Source organism: Schistocerca nitens, chromosome 4 (assembly GCF_023898315.1).
Source record: "Schistocerca nitens isolate TAMUIC-IGC-003100 chromosome 4, iqSchNite1.1, whole genome shotgun sequence".
NCBI lineage: Eukaryota > Metazoa > Arthropoda > Insecta > Orthoptera > Acrididae > Schistocerca > Schistocerca nitens.
Genome location: NC_064617.1, coordinates 740,988,661 through 741,013,200, shown reverse-complemented (window position 1 = coordinate 741,013,200; position 24,540 = coordinate 740,988,661). Strand labels below are relative to the sequence as shown.

Here is a 24,540-nt window from a genome sequence, read left to right as displayed (position 1 = left end):
AGAACGAAGTGCTCGCATTATAAAGGGTGTGCGATAGGGATGCAGTCTTTCGCCACTACTGTTCAACCTATGCACCCAAGAAACACAGACAAAAATAGATGGTAGGTTCAAGAGTAGGATTAAAATTCAGGGTGAAAGAATATCAGTGATAAGATTCGTTGACGATATTGCTATCCTCAGTGAATGTGAAGTAGAATTACAGGATCTGTTTGATGGAATGACCAGTCCAGTGAGTGCAGAACATGGAATGTGAGTAAATAGAAGAAAGATGAAAGTAATTACAAGTAGCAGAAGCGAGAACAGCGAGAAACTTAACATTAGAACTGGGGATTATAAAGTAGACGAAGTTATGGAAATATGGTACGTGGAAATGTAATAACCCCTGACGGACGAAGGAAGGAAGACGCAAGAAGCAGCCTAGCACAGGCAAAGAGGTCATTCCTGGCGAAGAAAAGTCTACTGCTATCAAAAATTAGCCTTAATTTGTGGGAGAAATTTCTGAGAACGTACATTTGGAGCACAGCATTGTGCGGAAGAGAAGGCAATCGAAGCGTATGATTTGCGGTACTATAGAAGAATGCAACAGTATTGAAAGTCAGGTGCACTCGTAAGATAAGGAGTGCCGATGATTTCCGCTGAATCGGCCAAAGAAGGAACATATGAAAAACACTGACAATAACGAGGGGCCGGACGATAGGATATCTGCTAAGGTCTCAGGGAATAACCTCCGTGGTATTAGAGGGAACTTCAGAAGGCAGAAACTTTTGGGGAAGAGAAAGACCTGAACATTCCAACAAATAATTGAGGAAATAGGCTCAGGTGCTACTGTGCGATGAAGAGGTTAGCGCAGAAGAGAAATTCGTGCCGAGCCGCACCAAACCAGTCACAAGACTGATGAATCAAAATAAAAGGAACGTCGACCAGCAAGTGTCGAAATTCGATAGCAGGATTGTGGCCTGTCGAGACTTGTTAATCGTTTCCCCCATATCCCTGCTTACGTTGTTCGAGATCTCACGAAACTGGAAATGACAGGTTCAGGTAGGCCATACTGAACGATACGCACGATCTCAGTAGCCCCACTTGACTAGCGCCTGAGAGAACAGACTTGTTGTTTGTTCGGCTGTCAAGGATGCAATAGCAACGTAACATAGCGTGAGTCAGGAAATGGGCTTGTCTGCAGCAAGACTCGCAGTTCGGTGACCATCGTTGCACCTTCCCTTGACGTGTCTGCGGACAGTTTTGCGCCCATCGACAATACCGGGCCGCGCGGGATTAGCCGAGCGGTCTACGGCGCTGCAGTCATGGACTGTGCGGCTGATCCTGGCGGAGGTTCGAGTCCTCCCTCGGGCAAGGGTGTTTGTGTGTTTGTCCTTAGGATAATTTAGGTTAAGTAGTGTGTAAGCTTAGGGACTGATGACCTTTGCAGTTAAGTCCCATAAGATTTCACACACATTTGAACTTTTTGACAATACTGGACACAGGGCTGGCAGCGCGCCACCTTTGAAATGAGTCTCGGTTCTGAGACGTCACAATAGACGTATCCACGGGCATAGGCTCTGAGGAGTACAGGCTATGTTAAGCCTGGCTTGATAGTATGGGGTGCCATTGGGCATACATCCTGATAGCCTCTGATTCGCATGGTCAATGATTTTGACAACAGCCGTTTCGTTTCTGGTGCTAAGGTCCGTGGCTGCAACGTATCTTAGAGATTACTGCGTCATCGTTTTTCAAATAACACAAGGCTGCACTGGTCTCATACTGTTCTGACCCACTGCGACGTAGAATGCGTTCGACTGCTGCCTTAATCAGCAAGTTGTCTCTCATCTATTGAAAGCACTTGGTAATGTTTGCCAAGAGACTAGAATGCCACCACTCGCCAGCCGTTGTGAATGATGAACTCAGGCACAGAGGTGAAACAGCATAGCATCATCCACGCTCAGTTCGACTCGATAGTCAGCGAGGTTAGAGGCATTGCTGCTGCAAGTAGTAGCATCTCTCTGTACTAGTTTTCACACTTTGAATACCCTCAAATCACTTACAAAGATAATCATGTATTCTACTCACTACACTGTACTTTCACAATAAGTAAAATTATGAAGTATTCTCCCTGATTTTGTGAATTTTGATGGCCAGCAATGTGTTTAGGAGCGAACTGCTATATTAAAAAAATACGTAGGGGCTTCAGAAATTAAGTTACCCATGTCGCACACACTAAGACCATTGGGAAGCAGGAGAGGCGCTCCGTCAGAAGAGAGTACGACTAGATGTTCCGAGTTTCTTTCAGACACAATTCTCCTGCGGTACGATTAACAGGTGATTCATAGTGTGGGAGCGTAATGGTGCGTCAAATGGAGAAGTACTCCTACGCTGAAGTACGCAGAACAGTACTGATTCTTGAGGGAAAAAGTTTAACTTACACTTCAAATACTGACTGTGGAATTGTGGCACTGTTGTGCCCAAATACTATGTAACTTCCAGCCGCAGTTAAAGGGTGCCAACGATTTGACTAAGGCTGCACAGAAGTGGGTGACGCTGATCGGGAAGACGAGATCTTGCACCAAGCAATTTCCATCTTTTCGGCAAGCTGGAAAAACATCAGGAGGAAAGACATTTTCCAACAACGAGGACGTTTACACATCGGTTCTCGAAAGGCTTCGCGACCAAGGAGCAAATTTCTATCGCCTAGGAACTGAATGAGTGGCAGAATCTTCCGACCGTTGCTTACAGAGACTTGGCGAATCTATTTAAAAATAGTGTCATGTTTCCGTGTTAGCACTCACTAAAAGTTACCTGGCCAGCAATAATAGAGAGTAGGTTTTTGAATTCCTCTCGTACATCGTAACCATACAAGTATGTTTCATACTCTTACTCAAGCAATTCAATACGCAAATTTTTAAGGATCCGTTGCCCGGCGAGGTCTCTCTTTAGTCGCCGAAAAAAGTATTTTAGTCAGTTCAGTAGCTTTGCAGATATGGCGTGATACGTTTTAAACTATATCTCAGAAGGAAACATTTACCCGTTTTAGGAAAATTTATCTAAAACTGTCCCTAACCAAAATCAAGAACAAATTTCTGACATTGTTAGAAACACTATATACTGTATGTGACTTTCTGAATTGTTATGTGATTTTTGTGTGAGACAGACTTTAAAGCGATTTGCTATCGCCATGGAGGGCGGAGCACTGTGGAGGCTATCTGCGGACAGAACTTGTCACGAGAATATTGAAATTTTGAATTTTAAATGTAAGATCCCAAGCAATTTAATATATAAGCCTCCGAAGGAGCTCGAATTTCTTATTTTCTACCTCATGGTCCTTTATCTGTTGCTTGGTTTTCCTTTATACGTGCACCCTCGAAATGTTAATGGTAAACCTGTCCGTTACGCTCTTATTTCTTTTAGCGTCTACCACAAGAGTTTGATAGAATGTACTTAACGCTACAGTGCTTACTAAACGAAACAGTGACGAAACGCGCCGCTATTCTTTCGTTTATTTCTGCTTCCTCTTTTAATTAGTCTGACGAACAGTACTCAGGAACTGGCCGAACAACGGTTTTTAGGCTGTCTCTCTCGTGGGTGAATAACATTTCCTTAGGGTTCTTGCGAGAATCTCATTTAGATAATCCATTTCTTGCGACTAATTTTATGTGGTTATCCACTGTATACCGCTAAAGATGAAAAGTCCTACACATTTTCCGGTTGTTATTGTTGGTAGTGGTTGAGTCTCTGCTTATTTACACACAATACATTCAATCTGTTTATGCTGAGGGCTAAATTACAGACCCTGCACGTCGTTTTAATAATTTAACACCTCCGTGTACCAGTTTCACGAAGAATCCATCATTTTTTATGACTAGTGCGCCAATCTTGAAAAGTAGGTTATCTCTATTTACTGACTCGATTCTCGTCATGAAGTACTCAATCAAATAGTGTACCGAAGTAGGTTCCAGACTTGCTGATGTCATATTTCGCCAAGCAGACCTTTGCAGGTTGGTCAGAAACACTCTGAAAAGCTTTTAAGGGCGCACTTTACGACCTGTTTGACTAACGTCAATACTAATTACATCGGAACAGATGCGACGTACAGAATGTTTTTCTGGGCAGTTATTTCTCAGCACAATCTACCCTGCAACACCCTTGCAAGTTTTGTAAATTGTTTCCGACCAAGCCGTGTAGTGACTCAATTGTACTATCTCTTGTTTCAAGTGTAACCAGCAGCTTCGCACGAGCAGCACTAAGTATCTGTGAGCGAACGACTTGCTGGCATAATGGTAATTCAAGTGAAAAACTGTATCAAAATATCTGTATCAGTTTCTCAGATTAGCCTTCACACAGATCAAACAAAAAAATAAATAAATAAATAAAAAACGTGGTGGGGGAACTTGACAATATGTATGGATTATTCCAACGAGTTCCGCCATTCACCGCTAGATAGCAGTGGCATCGTTTTCACGACAATAGGGGACTTTAATTCATCATAGTTCACCATTTAGCACAAAATATTTATAAATTATGTACGCAAACCTTCCTTGTGAATCAGTCTATCTGTTAGTGAAAACTGTATCAAAATTCCAGTTCCTGAGATTAGCTTCACATACATGCAGAAACTCTGCGGAGGCCTTTGATTTACAGATTTTGCTACGGACCAAGCATTGAGATGTCAAGCACACCATTGTTCACTCTATTAAAGATCAGAATCACTATTCACGGATAATTATAACCTATCTCCGTTTCGTTTTCCAGAGTTGTGGAATCATTAATCCTTGGTTCTATGATGATCGCCGGTGCGCTGTCATTCGCACCGAACTTCAGGAAAGGACTCACTGCTGCGTCTAAAATCGTGTACTTGGTGAACCGACAGCCGAAGATCGCAGATCCGGACGGAGCGTCGCACGATGGATGGGTAAGCAGGAATACATAATGACACCATCTGGAAGTTCATAAGCCTTGTCTACGTTGTAAGTTGTTTTCTTTTTCTGAAGGGGTTGAAAAAATTCACCCAACTAGTTGCAAAACAACGGTTTATTAGCCTTTCAGCCAGATTTCGATATTTCTAAAAACATCTTCTTCAGAAGGAGTGGGCCTTGTTACATCACATGATGTAGATCTTTTTAGAAATATCGAAACCTAGGTCAAGGGCTAATAAACAGTTGTTTTGTAACGGTTGTCAGATTTACACAATTGCTGTTTCGCAGCCATGTTTAAGATTTTTTTTTCCTTTTTTCAACACAAACCTTCTTATGTTTCACATAACCCTACCAGAAGTGAAATCTACGATAGAATGATTTTTTCTTAACACGAGTACAATAAAGCACGTGTCAAATGAAAAGAACTGCAAGTGTTTTCTGTAAAAATGTTGTAGAGTATTTTTTCTGTAATTTCACAGTGAAACCACATACGAAAACAGTCCTTATTGTTGCTCGTCCTGAGTCCAGCACCACATGTCTGGCGTCTCTATTTGATACGATGGTTCAAAATGGTTCAAATGGCTCTGAGCACTATGGGACTTAACATCTATGGTCATCAGTCCCCTAGAACTTAGAACTACTTAAACCTAACTAACCTAAGGACGTCACACAACACCCAGTCATCACGAGGCAGAGAAAATCCCTAACCCCGCCGGGAATCGAACCCGGGAACCCGGGAACCCGGGGATACGATGGAGTGTCTCATTGTATCACACAAGCACACCTTCTAGGTATTCCTTTCACAGGTTTATGTGCGGCTTCCTTTACCTGTCTACCTTGTGGAACGTATGGTTTGTAACACAGCTACATTTGTTTCTGCTGTAGGCGAACTCATTGAGGCCCTTGAAGCATTACAATGGCAGCTACTCTAAACTGCTTCGAAGTCATTCTATCTTATGCATTAATTATGCTGAAGATTTTTTTTTCACGTTGTCCACATCCACACCACATTATGTGGTGCCAGCACATCACTTTCATTGTGACTGTTGAAGGCTACTGACGTTTGAGCACTTGCAAACTCATACAGTGGCTTATACAGCATGTCACTGGTCAGATCTTCAACACGTAGATTCCATAAATCTGTGGCTGAGAAGAGATGACTCGACCCTTACTTGCCAGTGGCTACAGACTGAAAGCATTTGGTTATCTTGTTTAACACTGATGATCGCTCGGTGTAATGACTTCCGCCACACAAAATGTAATTTTAAAGGCACACCAACCCCTACCACCAATAAAAGTTAAAGTTCTCTGAATTGTATAGTCATAAAATAAGAAACAAGTTAAAGATAGCGGAGCACGAAAAAAGTATGAGCTACAGCGCTAATCTCAAATCCAGGAAAAACGAGAAATTTGTGCCGTTCTGAAGTTGGCCACTAGACATCAGTAGCTACTAGTAAACGTCATATGCCATGGAAATGAGGTGAGCTACGATTTTGTTCACTGTTTGGTTCACGTAAAAATCATTGTCTGAAAAACCATACCCGTAACAGATGAAGAAAGATATTTTTGACAGAAAAATGCCATCTACTCGCCTGTTATATGCGCATTAAAACTAACATTTTGTAAAGAACAGAGCAAGTGAGCTTTAACAAATGTAGAATAAAATCCAACATTTGCTACGAACATGCAAAAGTCTCAGGTAAAATTTGCTTCAATCGCTTTCAGGATATTTTTCCTTGGCTGACACGGTGTAAAAAAAAGTTTGTGATGCATGGTGCGCAAACGAGTGGACTCTTTCTTATACCGTAACTGGGTAGTAACTCTACATTTGACGTGTAAACTGGCCAATACATAGGAAGACCCGTCCAAGGCCTAATGAGTCAATTGTTCAGTTTACGCGCTAGATTTATCCTACTACTCAGCTATGTTCTGGTCGATTGTCTTCAAAGTTTAAGGACTGGTCCTACAGACAGTGAAATTAAATATTTATCAGACGTAATTAAAGAGGCACCGCAGTCTGTGATGGTTTACTATAAATTGATACATCTACCCGCAGTACGAAGAAAGAGTTAGATAACCGGTTTCCGTTGTCGAATAAACATCTTCAGATCAACGAAAAGTACAAGGTAACTTAAAAAGTTGAAAGTTGAAAAGGTAACAAATCAGCCAGCTTTTCTTAAATATTTAAAATAATGAAAACATAATGTACCCCTATTGCTACTGGTATCACGAAGCACATTGTGAGACGTAATCAAAAAGCGTGCATTGCAAATAGAAAATCGTTACGGCGTTCAAAATAGGGCCAGTGCACTGCTGCAATGGTAAACTAGACCAACCGCTGCGCGTCCCTATACGCCACCAGCAACAGCTTAAAAACTCAACAAATAGGGCACGCAATTATTACGTAGTGTAAGTATAATAGACGAGAGTACAGCTGAAAGTGTTTTATGATAATTTGTTATATCTTGTGCTTTCACTAATGTGATTTCCTTTAATGATAACCGTTTCCCTTTATTTTTCGTGAATCTAGAGACCGTTTTTCAGTAAGTGGAATCAGACATATAATCATTATTTATATATTGTGATAAAGACAAGTGAATTTATAGTGATAAATATTTAGTTCCTTTACAAAAATATACCGAGGAGGTGATTCAATGGTAAGGCGCTGGTCTCATATGCGTGAGGATGGTGGTTCCAATACCATCCGGCCATCCAAGTTTAGGTTTACCGTGATTTCCTTATATCGCTTTAGGAAAATGCCAGAATGGCTTCTTTAAAAGTTCACGGACAATTTCCTACCTCAACCAGAGCTGTCTCTATTGACTCCTTCATCGAAGGGACGTTAAATCGTAATCTTCTTCGCTACCAATAGATAACAAGCATCTCCAGAAGGTTTCTGTAGCAGGCATATCTATGCCAAATGTGCTTCTGGAATGTATGAGAGACTCAAAGTGAATGTAAGAAACAGGTTTACTCGACTACAGTACTGTTTACTTTTTGTTCTATACTTTCTACAGGCAGCTTCAGGCCACGTATCGTACTCGGACGTCAAATTCTGCTACCCGACGCGACCAGGGACGTTGGTGCTGAAGGGCCTGGACCTCGTTGTGAGGCCCGGCCAGACGGTGGCGCTGGTGGGGCCCTCTGGCTGCGGCAAATCCACCTGCATTCAGCTGCTGGAGAGGTTCTACGATCCCGCCTCCGGGACTGTGGTGAGTACAGACAGGTAGCGAAAGTCCAAGGCCCGACGTTCTGTGCAAGTAGCTGGAGTTCATCGACGGGAAGGTGGCAGCTAAAACTTTTCGGGATATGTATGAATTTAGGTGATATCAAACTCTCAAAGTGGGGTGGCTGTTTGCCTAAATGTCGCCTAATGAACAAAATACGGGCTTACGATGTATAAAACCAGCTTTATGTTTTTCCATGCACTCCTATACAAGAATCTTTCACCAGTTCACGTCTTTTACCCACCTTCTCATACCCTATATATAACGTGAACTCGACTCCTACAACTTTATTGTTTCCCTCTTATCACCAGTCCAGGTGTGCTGTCGCGCCTGTATCAACACGTCTCATCCGCTCTACACACTCTCTGTATCCTCTCCCACGCCAGTTTTAAGAGATTCCCACTACCTTGCAAGGAAAAAGGCCCTGACATCTCCTCCCCCGCCCCCACCCCCAATAGATTTAACCCGCTCCTCCGAGCCCCTTTCCTATTCCAGAGCTCCCTTGGCCCGGCTCCCATCCTACGAGGGCTGATCAACAAAAACTGACCGATTTTTTCCTATAGGTTCCGTGATAGTTTCCTATCTGTACCATTAATATTTGAAAAGAGCTGGTTTTAATGTGTAATGTCCATAGGCGGCAGCACTCTCGTGTCGGTAGGTTGACAATAATCCTCTGCTTTATAGACATTATATGCATTTCGCATACCAAGCAATGGAGATGACGCGAGACGAGCAGTACGACGCAATAAAATTCTGTGTTCGTTTAAACCATATAGCCGCTGAAACTTATAAAAACCCGCAGCAAGCGTACGGTGAAGATGCACTGCCTTGTGTAACAGTGTTTAGCTGGTTCAAGGACTTCAAAGAAAGACGATTTCTGTTTCAAGAGTGGTGGGCCTTGCGTTTCGGCTCCTGGTGTGGCTGAAATCAACTTCAACACAGCTGCTATGACCGTCTTTGAGGATCACCCGATAATGTTACGTAACCTCAGTCGAGTTTGAGAATTTCATATGGAAGTTTCTTTATGATTATGCATGATCTTCTCCGCACAACACGTGTTTGCGCCATTGGGTGCCACGTCTGTTGACTCTGAACTAAAGGCTGTGCGAATAGAGACAAGCCGTGAGGTGATGCGTCTCTTTGCTGATGGAGGGGATGCGTTTCTGGATACGATTGTCACCCGTGATGAGTCATGGCTGCATCATTACGATCTTGAAGGAAGACGACGCAGCACAGCGTGGAAATCGCCAGCTTCTCAAACACCAAATAACGCGAAAGTTATCCATCTGCGGGTAAGTGATATTTTGATTGTCTTGGGATGATTTATCAGCAGGCAGTTCCCCCTCATACTACTGTTACAGCACCATACTACAGGTCAGTATTCGCTAAACCGAGGAAGCACATTGCAAGGAAACGACCAGAACTTTCTAGAACTGAGTGGCGACTTCATCATCACAATAGGCACGACCTCACGTCTCATATCGAGTCCTACAGTTTATGGATCAACATTGCCCATGTATCGCACGCATCCACCTTGTAGATCCCGATGTTGCACCCTGTGATTACCCCCCACCCCCACCCCCCCTCACTACTAAAGGTAAAGCTTCAGGGCAATCGATCTGGGAACTCTGAAGCAGTGTTCGAGAAAAATGAATCGATTTTCAAGGACCTGACAAAGAATGGCCTACGTAGTGTGTTCGAGGACTCACACAGACGCTATAAAAGTGCATTCGAATAGGAAAGGTGTACTTTGAAAAAATCAAGTAAACACTGAAATGAAAGAATAAGTATCAGTATAAAAAATCAGTCTCTGACTTTGTTGATTAACCCTCGTAGGTATCTGTAACCTGACCCTATGTTTTCTTATGTCATCATGCCACATTATACGTATCATCACAACCTGACTCTTCGGAACCAACCATCTCCTTAAACATTTTAACTACCCCAAGGGACCAATGCACCTTCACTCTCCCCATAACTCATACTAAATGAAAGTCCCTCCCATTAAGTGGCACTGAAGTGTTTGCTTAAGCAGCGCAATGTTTGTTTAAACCTTCTCGCACTTTCCCTCACAATGATTTCCTAGTGTTCTTTCGAAAATAATCTATGAAAAGTGTTTTTTTTAATTTCATTTGTATATAGTTAGTTTAGTCTTTTCAATTTTATTTCATCTCTGTAGCTTTTAAACTACACTCTAAGACAAAAAAATGGGACAGAACATGAAGGAATTATCCGAATGGGGCGGAAATCAGCAGATGTGATGTAAATGTACAGAAAAACTAGTGATCACTGTTTCACAAAAATTGGATGATTTATTCAAGAGAAAGAGCTTCACAATCTCGGCAAGTCAATAACGCGTTGGTCCACCTCTGACCCTTATACAAGCTCATATTCGACTTGGCATTGATTGATAAGAGTTGTTGGATGTCCTCCTGAAGGATAGCGTACCACATTCTGTCCAATGTACGTCAAAATCCCAAGTTGGTTGGAGGGCCCTGCCCATAATGCTCTAAATGTTCCCAACCGGGGGCAGAGTCAGCGACCTTTCTGACCAAGATAGAGTTTGGGAAGCATGAAGTCAAACAGTAAAAACTCTCGCCGTGTGCAGGCTGTCATTATTTTGCTGAGATGTAAGCCCAGGATGGCTTGTCATAAAGGCCAACAAATAGGGGCTTGCCGTAAGCAAGCCACGGATGGCAACCAAAGGGATCCTGCAATGAGAAGAAATGGCAACCCAGACCATCACTCATGGTCGCCAGGCTGTACGGCGGGCGACTGTCAGCAGGTTGGTGTCCCAGATACGTTTTGGCCTGTAATCTCATCAGATGGGGTATAATTGTCTCCAGTTATTAGTTCCGCTTCGAAATGAGCCCCGATGACCAGCGAGGACGAGTCTGGAGACGCCCCAGACAGCTGAGGCCCGACAACGGAAGTGATGGTCTGGGGTGCCATTTCATTTCTTAGCAGGACCCCTTTGGTTGTCACTGGCGGCACTCTTATAGCACAGTGGTACGTCGACGATATTCTATGCTCCGTTTTGTTGCTTTTCAAGGAAACCCTTCATCGGCTTCCATTTCAGCAAGGTAATGCCCGCCCGCACACGGCGAGAGTTTCTATTGCTTATCTTCGTGCTTGCCAAACCCTATCTTGGCCGGCGAGGTCATTGGATCTCTCTCCAACTGAGAATTTTTGGTGCGTTATGGGCAGGGCCTTCCTACCAGGTCGATATTTGAGGCTCCAACGCGCCCATTGGGCAGAATTTGGCACCATATCCCTCAGGAGGACATCCAACAACTCTCTCAATCGATGCTTGCGTAAGGGCCAGAGATAGACCAAAGCGTTATTGATTTGCTCAATTTGCGAAGCTCTTTCTCTTGAATAAATCATCCAATTTTTCTGAACTTGTACTCATTTATTTGTCTCACATATAGCGATTTCCCTCCCATTCGGATAATTCATTCACGGTACGTACGTACGCTACTGGCCATTAAACTTGCTAAACCACGAAGATGACGTGCTACAGACGCGAAATTTAACCGACAAGTAGAAGATGCTGTGATATGCAGCTTTTCAGAGCATTCACACAAGGTTGGCGCCGGTGGCGACACATACAACATACTGACATGAGGAAAGTTTCCAACCGATTTCTCATACATAAACAGCAGTTGACCGGCGTTGCCTGGTGACACGTTGTAGTTATGCCTCGTGTAAGGAGGAGAAATGCGTACCATCACGTTTCCGACTTTGATAAAGGTCGGATTGTAGCCTATCGCGATTGCGGTTTATCGTATCGCGACATTGCTGCTCGCGTTGGTCAAGATCCAATGACTGTTAGCAGAATATGGAATCGGTGGGTTCACGAGGGTAATACGGAACGCCGTGCTGGATCCCAACGGCCTCGTATCACTCACTAGAAGTCGAGATGACAGGCATCTTATCTGCATGGCTGTAACGGATCGTGCAGCTACGTCTCGATCCCTGAGTCAACAGATGGGGACGTTTGCAAGACAACAACCATCTGTACGAACAGTTCGACGACGTTTGCACCAGCATGGACTATCATCTCGGAGACTATGGCTGCGGTTACCCTTGACGCTGCATCACAGACAAGAGCGCCTGCGATGGTGTGCTCAACGACGAACCTGGGTGCACGAAAGGCAAAACGTCATTTTTTCGGATGAATCCAGGTTCTGTTTACAGCATTATGATGGTCACATCCGTGTTTGGCGACATCGCGGTGAACACACATTGAAAGCGTGTATTTGTCATCGCCATACTGGCGTATTACCCGGCGTGATGGTACGGGGTGCCATTGGTTACACGTCTCGGTCACCTCTTGTTCGCATTGACGGCACTTTGAACAGTGGAAGTTACATTTGAGATGTGTTACGACCCGTGGCTTTACCCTTCATTCGATTCCTGCGAATCCCTACATTTCAGCAGGATAATGCACAACCGCATGTTGCAGGTCCTGTACGGGCCTTTCTGGATACAGAAAATGTTCGACTGTTGCCCTGGCCAGCACATTCTCCAGATCTCTCACCAACTGGAAACGTCTGGTCAATGGTGGGCGAGCAACTGGCTCGTCACAATACGCCAGTCACTACTCGTGATGAACTGTGGTATCGTGTTGAAGTTGCATGGGCAGCTGTACCTGTACACGCCATCCAAGCTCTGTTTGACTCAATGCCCAGGCGTATCAAGGCCGTTATTACGGCCAGAGGTAATTGTTCTGGGTACTGATTTCTCAGGATCTGTGCACCCAAATTGCGTGAAAAGTGGATAACGTCGGAAGATCCGTGAGTCAGTTCGCAAGTAAGGCTGTTGTATGTGGAGAAGCTGCAATACTGAAATATTGTAGGGAAATTCAGAAACATCTGCACAGGATCGACGCTTGTTGCAAGTACTGACAGTTCAATTTCAACATAAGCGTTGTAATGCATTGTTTATAAATATATGGAAAGACCTATTATTGTGTGATTGCAAGAATCCTGGCTGATCAGTGGAAGGAGCCGTATCCATTAAATATTCCTCAGCTCACGGAGATATAGGACGGGGAGACGGGTAGCGGCGAGAGATGTAACCGAAAGCGTAAATCTCACATTATGGCAATCCAGGATTGAGAACAGTCCATCCAGGAAGTCGGTCAAGCCCCTCGTGACTGTGACATATTCCACAAACAGTTGTGACAGTTCGGTAATGATGGATTGGCATGATGTGCGATAGGCGGAAGAACGGGTGCACCTTTCACAGGCTTCATTGGAGAGCTGTGGGATTGTAATGCGAAAACAGTAAATGGTCCTATAGTGTGGGGATAGCCCGACTGCTAACTCAACACTTGTAACTCAATAAGCCATGCGCAATAAAATATTCGTCATGTATCTATCATTGCACTATTGAAAAAGCTGCTCCATGATCAGAATGACATTTCACGCTTACATACGTTGAGCAAGTAGAAATAAAAACCGAAGAGGCATTGGACAACAATGAGTTTTGACATAGATTCTACCATATAAGTAATTCTGATAAGCATTTATCAAGAACAACGAAGACTAATGATATATTCTTGCTAGTTTTGGATGTATAAAAATTCCTTTCTAATTTGAAGTGGGAAAAGGCAGATGAAATACGGAAAAGGTCAGTATCTGCAAGGTCCAAGTGGTATTAATTTGACTGGGTAATTACGACACAGTAACTCTGACTGAAAAGGTTGTAAGTTAGGTTACGCCATGTAGTAACTGCAACTCTGCACTGACGCCGAGACTGTTACGACGGAGACCATTTCAGAATAGGGATAAAAATGAAATGGGGTTTTACATGAATATATCCAGCCAACATAGCTTTTCTGAATAAAAGCAAAGAAAATATGGAACTCGAAAGTGAAATCGATAAGCTGTTTAATAATAGATGATAATTACGCTGGAAATCAAGAGCGGCAGCAAGGAAATAATCAGTTGCTGAACGTGAATATTGACCAGTATCGGTACATACACAGCGCATTATGTATCAACTGCAGATATATTTGCGGTTCAATAGATACATAAAATTTAAAAATTTCGATTCTTCGTCCCATAGCTCACAAGGTGATCCTGAGAGTAATGTGACATTCCAACTACATTGTGCAACTGTGTGTTGGTTCAGCAAATACTCTAAAACGTTTTGCTGAGGAAATGAACTTGGTTTAATAAATCCTCATGTGTACTTGGGTAGATAATACAGAAACATATTTATTGATTTTGTTCACTGACAGCTGTTTGGGTCATCCAGTGCCCAACGTATCTCTCTTAGTCTGTCAAGTAACAGGATACATTTTTCGATACGAAACTTTCATAATCGCTTAAATTATGTTATTTACTAGACCGCACTTTTATTTCAGGGATATTACTGTCGCACAAGAAAATGAAACAGCAAGGTTCTTCTAAAGAACAAAACGTTAAAAATTGACGACTTAACGTTTTCTTAACCACATCCGGTATAAAGTTAAACTTTTAGGAGCTTAACGTCTGACAAAGAACTGACTGATATTTTTGGCCCCAATATAGCAGTAGTGTCCATCTGTTAAGACGCCTTACACAAACACGAACACAAGCCTTTTTTTTTTTTTTACGAACACAGTTCACAACGGTCGTCTTGAAAAGAAAACGTCGCCGAATCGTATACGGAACGCAACTCCTGCGTGACACGAATGGAGACCGAGAAGAAATTAGTGTTTTCAGACCGAATTCAAATACGTTCCCCATCCAGTTATGGGAGGCTTCATTATGCACCCTCTACGTAAGCTGACGTGTATAAGAAGCCGGCAGCGAACTGAGTGTTCGATGAGAAATTCAAAAGAACAGCAAGATTGAAATTGGTCATCACAAACATCATTACCTGTCCAGTGCTGTCAGAATCTTGGAAACAAAAGATAATTTAGTGGCACCTTTTTATATAAATATCATTAACTTCTACAGAATTAAAACAGAGTTTCTAATCTTCCACATACACAGGTGGTGAATTATGAACAAAAGCTGGCGTTGGAGACTGAAAATAAACTAATCCACATGCATGGTATGTCTTCCAGGACCTTGACGGACGGGACGTATCCAAAGTTATGATGTCGGCTCTGAGGTCTCAGTTGGGTCTCGTACAGCAAGAACCCGTTCTCTTCGACAGAACCATCGCTGAAAACATTGCTTATGGGGATAACAGCCGGAACGTTCTCATGGACGAAATCATAGAAGTGGCGAAGAAAGCGAACATCCATAAATTTATATCAGCGTTACCACAGGTAGCTGCATTATTCAGTATTCACTGTATATATCAGTATAATACATTAGTTCAGAAATATTTTGGGTGTTTTGAAAGAAACTTTAACTTATTTACTTTCAGGGTTACGACACACGTATGGGTGAGAAAGGAACTCAACTCAGTGGAGGCCAGAAGCAGCGCGTAGCGATCGCGAGAGCGTTGGTTCGAAACCCACGTGTCCTGCTACTAGATGAAGCTACTTCAGCACTGGATACAGAGAGCGAAAAGGTCGGTGTTGCTTATTTTATTTAGCTTCTCGAGATAAGTTAATTACTTTTCTGCGTAGTTTTATGGTATTACGTTGCATTACTTGTACAAAATGTCAGAGCTAATGCATCATTTTGCATCCACTTTTGCATAAAGTTCTTTAGACTCTTTCACGCAGTCCGGCCCTCAGTCCTACGCCTCAGTGTCGATCCTATATGTTTTCTAACGTTCTCTACCCACTTCTGCCGTTGTCTATATTTTTTAATGTCCTGGAAACCAGCAAAGAACCATTTTAGTCTATTTACTATCTATTCACCTGGTTACATGTCCTTTGGTTTCTTGTAAATTTCGCCCAGAAATGTCGAAGAAAGATCCATTAATCCTCGTGTCCGAACTCCACAATTTGCTCAGCAGGTAGAAGAGCCGAGTTCTCTCCGTGTTGTACAGCTGAGATGCTCGAATTTTTTTTCCACTGGAAGTCATCATAATTTATTTTAGTTCTGTTAGAGGCAATCAAAAAATTTTTACTTATGATACGATATTCAGAAACTGCAATGGAAAACATAAAAACCAAATTCCAAACAATGGTTTGCTCTTGACAAAACAAATATCCAAAGGCATATGATCCGTACCCGTTATCAGCAAATGCATATTAAGTGTCCATAAATAAGATGCGTTGTCATACTAACTGAAAGGCAAGGAGCATGCATTTATATAGGTGACATAATCCGTACATAGATTCTCCCACCACTCCTAGCATTCGATGCGTGAGTTCTCTATACATAGCTTAAAACCTGAAAACAATTAACTTCATAATAATAATAATAATTCTACGTACCATCGACGTTATTTTCAAGTGGAAGATATATGAGGGTCATAAAATTATTTGTTAAGCTGGATTGCTTTAAAAGGACAGAGTGACTTACGTAATTTAAAAAAAAAATGAAAATGCATTGTGATATTAGGACAGAGTGTGCATCCTCGAAGAAGCAAAGGCGGGGTATAAATGATGAAACAACTACAACCACTGCATGTAAGAGGGCGTATCGTAGAGCGTTATGTCGATCCATTTGTGACACTCTTCTTCTGGCAACATGATGTTTCAAGTTGCTGCTCGTTTGCATCGGGTCGTCGAAGCGTATTGGACAGTGTGATACACCTTCACAGGTGTGGCCATACAGAGCGTTTCCTGTCGACGAGAACTCCTGGGGTGCAAGCTGGCCATAACTTAGCGAGTGTGCAGTTTCTAACAAAACTGGGTGCATATTTCAGATTTTCGTATGGGCACAAATTTCATAGGACGCAGTTTTCATACATCCGTGTCCTCTCAACTCAATTTAATTTCCTTAACATAGTAATTATGTCTTCCACTCCAGTTTAACCCTCATCAGTTTCTTCGTTTTACTGTCTCTCGTGGAAATTACCAGCGTTTAGTCCCCCATTGCTTGCTGAGCAAATCTCCTTTTTTGAATGTTTTGCGTTAAAAGATACGCATTTTTCATAGAATCCGGATTTTCACTTTAAGAGAGTGGAGGTTTCTATTTATAACAATATAGATAGTGTTGCTTTTCTGGGCTGTATTCTATTCATTCCAGAGTAATGAAAATATTCCATACTGCGGGATAAATTAAATATAATTATCTGTTTTAGTCTCTTTTTACTGATGAAATTCCCTGACACGTTACATTGACACAATACCATCGTCAAAGAACTTACATGAATGCTTTACGTTTGTACAGCAGTATCAACTCCTCTTGACTGAGGATGTTCGACGTTTAGACAGGGACCTGTCAGTCGACAACCAGTATACAAACCAAAATTGTGTTTCATACTCACTAACGAAAACTGGCACAAGTGAAAATACACGTCAACAGAAGCAAAAACGTTCCAGCAAACATAGGTACACAAACGGTTTCCGAGGTATTATTACTAGCGGCACTTACTTCAGTGCAAAATACTATCAGGGTGCGCATGGAAAGAATGCGTGGGGAGGGGGGGGGGGGAGAGGGGGAGGGGGATAGGGATAGGTTTCGCACCCCGATCGGTGACACGCTGCAATGACAGAATCGAGGCATACGCCCTGTTGTCTTTCTCAAACGATTTTACGGAAACTAATCACTGAAAAAAATTGATTTTCACGTTTCTTATAGCTTTATATGTCATCATGTCGGACAGCGACTTACTTAATGGAGATATCACAATAAGTTTGACTATTAGGAAGATGATGGGCACCTCACCATGAAGCTGACATACAAAGCTATACGTAACGTAAAAATCAAAGTTTTTTGATGAATTGTTTCTGTAAAACCACGTGACAAAGACTACAGAGCTAACGAAGCGTGCTTAACACACTGGCACTGCTGCACCGTCACTAACAGCTAACAGCGTTGTCTGTGTGCACCCGCAGACGCATATAGCTGGGCTAGACAGCGCGGCGAGTCGACACGCCGACTTCCGGCTTTCTTTCTGTTCTCACACGTACCAGCGGAAGGCCTCAAACACGGCCAACCGATTAGGCTCACATTTTGCGGGTCGCTTATGAACAACCTGAGACGAAAGACTAAGATAATTTGGCTTCATACCCCCTCTTCCCGTTTTGCGGAAACAACCCCCAAAGATCGGCTCAAAACTGACGGGAATGATACGTTGAAAACTGAGCATTTTTGGTAATATATTGGGTCCACAATACGCATATTTTTCTAGAAATCGAGGTTGGTTGGTTGGTGTGGGGGAGGAGACCAAACAGCTAGGTCATCGGTCCAGAAATCCAGGGAAAAAAAGTTTTACGGCTGACGCTTGTCAGTCACATTAAGGCAAATGGTGTTTATCGAAAACGCCGTTGGCGTAGCGACAACGACATCTCGCCGGGGAGCAAAATACGAGTACTTGTCTGTGTTCGATTGTCAAATGCATTTTGCAGAGTTTTTTTTTTTTTTCATGTCAAAATTGTCACAAATAGGAGGAGTGGTAAGGTAAGCAATTCAATAAGGAATAATAACGAAGTAGACAAATATCTCAGACGACTTGGATTTATAAAAACTAATATTTTAAGCATCGCTATATGAAAACATTTCGAAGTAGTACCGCTGCAAATTTGTCACGAGTGAGGACCACACACAGCCGACCGCTCGATACTTATATACAGCGAAGTGATGTTATCACAATGCGCACTATACAACGAAATAGCTTCCCTCAAAACAAATATTTTTAAATGTAAAAACGATTCTGTTTTCTGCCAAATCTTCGAAAGGAACGATGTGCACTATGTAGCATTCGTAAGATGTTCTTGGTACAGCGTGTATATTTCTTCCGAATGTTTCTATGAAAAGTATCATCCACATGCCTGTTCAGAGGAAAGTGAGGACATGTAACAGAGGGGTAGAGCCATTTCAAAGCCACCAGGATTAAAATTTTAACACTTTACTAATCCAAGTTTTTTGAGAAATATATTTGCATTTCTTGTTATCATTCCTTATTCATTTACTTACTTATTCCTAACACTTTTAATATGAAAAAACACAAAGAAACCTACAGAATACATTTTGGGAACCGAAGGCAGGTTCTCATCAGCAGTCAGATGCGTTGGTCGCAACACCAGCAACGCTTTTGTTGACCAGCGTTTATTTTATAGGTACATGAGAGGCAGTCGTAAAAGATTCTTTCTTCTATTTCTAGGAAAATATGCATTTTAGGACCCCTGTACATCATGATGAAAAATGCTCAGTTTTCAGTTATGTATCGATCCCACAAACTGTGTGCGATGAATTTTAGGGACAGTTATCACAAAACCGGAGTTTGGGGGGGGGGGGGGGGTTGTACTAAAGCAAAATGTCGTAGTCTTCCATTTTAGGTTGTACACAAGCAACACGACAAATAAGAGCCGAGTCGGTTGGTCGTGACTGAGGCCTTCCTCTTGTTAGTACGAATTTATTTGAAAAGTAAATTTTCCTACAAGTCACCGCTGAGCTCAAATTTCACCCACATCTACGTTGACAAGAAGCAACTTTGTTCCAGCAGATGTTGTGTTACATTAGCACCAAAATGTGCTGGTGCCCCGTCATGCATCTAACACATTCCCCAAACACGTGCCGCAGGTGAAATTTGAGCCCAACAAGATGGAGACTACATCGAAACTTACATTTAAAATATGTACGTTTCTACTTACTACGACGATATTTGATACTTATGTCAGGAGCGCTTCGTAACCACACATTTACTATTTCGCTATTATGTCGTAGACATCCTGTTTGGAGACCCGTGTCTACTGGAACAATTTTGTTTCTATTATCGTATGCTTTTACGATGTCAATTTTCGTTATTAGTTATCATACAGCCTGTATATTTGAGTTCCTTCAAGTGCAGATTCCGTACTAAAGGGTGGGCTAATTTCGACTATTCATTATATCTTTTTACAGAACGTTTTCCACTCCCAGCTCGGATTGTTTCTATTATCGTATGCTTTTACGATGTCAATTTTCGTTATTAGTTATCATACAGCCTGTATATTTGAGTTCCTTCAAGTGCAGATTCCGTACTAAAGAGTGGGCTAATTTCGACTATTCATTATATCTTTTTACAGAACGTTTTCCACTCCCAGCTCGGATTGTAATTTTGCGGACTCGCCTATTCCTCCTTTGTAAATAAGCGTGACTATTTCTCCCCTTCAAAGATAGTAGTAATATCCTACTGCAGTTACCAAAGCAGCTATTCGGACTGCTTCAGTGCTTCCAAAAATGTTCGCTACACGCTTCAAAATCAACAATATTGCGAGCCCTGTCTGTTTTAGGTTGTTACAGGGAAACTACGATAGGAGTCAATCTATCTTTCTTTCTAAGGATACAGTCAAAAATAAATAAGAGCTCAGAAATTGAAACGAGTGTAAAGTGGCAGTCATAACTAACACTAAACTTTTTTTTTTTTTTTTAATTTGTATGGACAACGTTTCAAATGTCCGTACGGTCATTCAGGTTTCTGTTTTCCGCGGTTGGCCTATATCACTTAAGGCAAATGCTGAAATTTTTCCTCTGATAGGGTACGGCCGATTTCCTTTCCCATCCTTGCCTAATCCGAGCTTCTCTCTCTCTCTCTCTCTCTCTCTCTCTCTCTCTCGCTCTAATGATCTGTTGTTGATAGAACGTTAAGCCCTAATTTTCCTTTGTTCATTTTTGATTTCTTTTTTCATTCTTTTAGATAGTGCAAGAAGCTCTGGATAAGGCAAAAGAGGGTCGAACTTGCATTACCATCGCACATCGATTGTCAACAATTCAAGACGCAGATCTTATATGTGTCATCAGCAACGGAAAAATAGCGGAAATTGGAAAGCATGCCGAGCTTTTGGCAAAGCGAGGTATCTATCACAAACTGCATTGTCTCCAATCAACGTAACACTATCGTGAAAGTAGCTGCTGTTCAAATCTAGTCAAAACAACCGACACTTGTAATAGTTTTTGCGGTATCTGTCCTGTTTCAAAATACTTTGTTAAACCAAGCCAACATAAGTTCCTCCTGTAACATGGGACAGACAATTACAGAGTATTAAATATTCAGCATATATAGTTTTATCTCCTTGAATGATGAATAATAGAAGAAACACAACACATATCCTTACTTACCTCTGTAACTGCTATTTACTCTATACTGTATATAATGAAGAATGTCTTCTGTCATGGTATTCAAAATGAGCAAAAGTATACAAATATTTCTCTGGAGCAAAATTGGCAATAACAAGGGCCTGAGTAAATGAGTAAACTTTATGATGTTCACCAATAAATTTATCAAAATATGCTGTGAAAGAATTTTTAGAAAGCAGGAAATAATTCAGAAGAACATCAAATATTAGAATGAAACTACTCACTGCAGCTAAACATGTTTATCAGTAAACTCTAAGCACTAGGGGTAAAAAAATTTAGTAGAGAAAGTGGAAATTAAAACTGTCCAATTTAGAAATCTAAATGTCATAGAGTCTCAGTCCATAAAATGTTACAGTCTGAGTTTAATATTTGTTGCAGTATAAACATTACTCTTAGCAGAAAATATAAGTTGTTATATATAGTATACAGTGATCTTAATGTGCATTTTAATTTATTTATTAAATATATCTGATGTAGTTAGTTGTGTACATTTGATATTTTATACTGTATATTTGTGTTTATATTGTTATGTAAATTCATTATTATACATTCATGATTTTATAAACACCATTTCTATGTATTTTTGTATCAGGTTTTTCTGTTTTGCTCCCTGAGGTCCTTATTTTCCACACTTTTTTTACAACAGATTTAAAAAAATTCACACTTTGTAGTGTGACTTCTAATCCAACATGCCAAAAGAAAATATCTCCTAATATTTAAGTGGCATACCAACTGTTTGTGTAAAGTTGAGAAAGAAATGCTTGTTGCAAAATATTTACTTAATGTGCTAAATATAGTTCACCATTTAACTATATTATATTCTTCCTCAAGCCTTCAGATAAAAAAACAAGAAGAAACATAACTTTACAAAAAATTTAGTTTTTGTTTTAGCAATGCAATAAATTTTTCTATGGACAGATCTCTCACCAAACCAGAAAACAGTAAATTCAATAAATATAACAAGTTTCAAATATTACTGACATTATAAGGCGCTAACAATATTACCCATAATAATCCATTCAATTGTGATTGTATTATTGCATTAACATAAGTGAATAACAACAGAAATACATAATTCTGTACAGTAAAATTTCCTGACAGATTAAAACTGTGTGCTGGATTTGTACATGAATCAGAAACCCTGCCTTTTGTGGGCAATGATTTTACCAAATAAACTACTCAGGCATGACTCACATCTTTCGTTCTGCCAGTATCTCTCTCCTGTCTTCCTAGTGTGGCACACAGTTTTAATCTGGCAATAAAAATCAAAAAAGATCACACTCTGCTGTAGACTGATAGATTTATTCAGGTCTTCTGTGCAATGTTGAACATAGAAGTTAATTGTGTAATGGTCTACACATTCTTCTTCTCTTTCATAATTTACTCTGCTGAAGTATGTTGCACAAACAGTCTGTACTTCTTTAGATTTTTAAAGAACCGTTTGACTGTGGAATGAAAAAGTAGTTTAACACAAATGTCCACATTAAAAAAAAGTTCTCCTTTTTCTAGTATGCATGGAGCTCATACTGTATTCGAAAACATAACATTTTGTTTAGTATGAAACAACAGGTAAAAGAGAAGTTAATAACATAAGAGGATATGCAGTGGCTGTTTTCAAAGGTGCAGTTGTTTTGTAGCTAGACATAACATCTTGATTTATAGTTCACTGAAAAAATTGTATAGAAGTAATTCCAAAAAAGATAACAAAGTCAGTAGATTACCACTATTTGTTATTGGTTGTTAGTGTATCATACAGAAATAACCTACAATGGCATCTTCATGAAGGCTCCCATTCATTATGGAATTTATGAAACAATTTGATAATGAATAAAGGATGAATCAGTTCACTACAACAATGAAATCTCAAATTAGACCTGTACACCAGTGAGTCCATGATATTATGAAAAATATATTTATTTTATGAAATAACGGTAGTGTAGTGTATTAATGTCAGCATACTTGAGTGCAATCCAGTATGACACAAATATCACAGACCACTGCAAAACAATAAATAATTAAGAAAAGAGCAGAGTTTTCTTAAAAACCAATGAAATGAAATTTCGTAACCCCACACACAAGACAGTGTACCTGATCACTGCAAATCAAATATTATTTTCTTTTAATTTTCATCATTTATTTATTTCATTTACACCTCTGTTTATATTCTACCTATGTATTCAGATATATACATTTCCAGACATTTACATAAAGTTAGAAACGTTGTACTTGAACACTGCCAAATGGACTAAATATGTCATAATACTGGCCTCAAATTATAACTGAAACTTTTGTGATTGTCTGTCTGCTCCTTTAGTTATCTAATTTGTATCAGATATGAAAATTAACACACCCTGAGGATGTGGGAGGGAAAAAAGGAAAAAAGGGGAGACTTTAAGCAGTGGTAAGAGAATTAGAGAAAAAGATGCTTAGAACAACATGCATTAGTGACACATTGTTTCTGTTAGAATTTTAATTCTCTGTCAACAGGAAAATCATGAAAAAGGTATAAAACATATACTCGATGTGAAATATAAAGGTGATGTTTTCCACCATTTACAAACTCTGGAGACTGATCAGAGGATATGGATAATGATGAGAGGACATAGAACAAACAAGATCTAATGAACTTATGACCGTAAATGCGTGATTTGCTTGCTAGGCACCATTTATTCAATCACACTTTGTTACAGAGACTGTGGTCTGATACACACTGTACCACACAGCCACAGTTGCAGTAAATATGGTTTCCTCCTAGAGTGTGGTACTGTTCCTTATATGTCACGCCATAGAGTCCTCTCCTGCCATATTAATTGGTAATGTTGCATCTGATTCACTTCTCTTACTGACTCACCTTGTAGTGAATGTGATTCAGTGTTGTACACAATGGCTCCATATTTGAACAGAGAGCTTCCTGATATGGTGTTTACATATGGAAAGGCAAATGGGAATTTGTGGTGGGCAGCCAGGTTGTATCAGAAGACCTATCCCTGCTGACAACAACCACAATATTCAATGTTTGGAACAGCATTTCGACATTTTTCTGAGAAATGGTCGTTTCAGGAAGCAGGAAATCATGAAGGATGTATCTGAAATGTTCAGACACAGGACTTGGAAGAAAGTGTGATTAACACTATGGAAGGTGACTGCCATGTCAGTACCAGGCATTTGGTCTGCCAGTACAGGTAAAGCCGCACAACCATGTGGAACATTCTCCATGACAATTGTTACTACCCTTACACTTATAGCATGTTCAGGGCTTATTTGCGACATACGTTCCACAAT

General features: G+C 40.9%; 1 protein-coding gene across 2 annotated transcripts in view; it reads left to right on the top strand.

Moving 5' to 3' along the window:
- Nucleotides 1–21,720, top strand: part of LOC126252982 (ATP-dependent translocase ABCB1-like) — a 251,623-nt gene extending 229,903 nt beyond the window's left edge. For both annotated transcript variants that reach the window (XM_049954010.1, XM_049954009.1), the window contains 5 exons: nucleotides 4,741–4,900; nucleotides 7,922–8,116; nucleotides 15,195–15,401; nucleotides 15,503–15,649; nucleotides 20,819–21,720. In XM_049954010.1, coding sequence (XP_049809967.1) covers nucleotides 4,741–4,900; nucleotides 7,922–8,116; nucleotides 15,195–15,401; nucleotides 15,503–15,649; nucleotides 20,819–21,013 — 904 coding nt within the window. In that variant the 3' untranslated portion in view covers nucleotides 21,014–21,720. The remainder of the gene's footprint in view (nucleotides 1–4,740; nucleotides 4,901–7,921; nucleotides 8,117–15,194; nucleotides 15,402–15,502; nucleotides 15,650–20,818) is intronic.
- The last annotated feature ends 2,820 nt before the right edge of the window (nucleotides 21,721–24,540 follow it).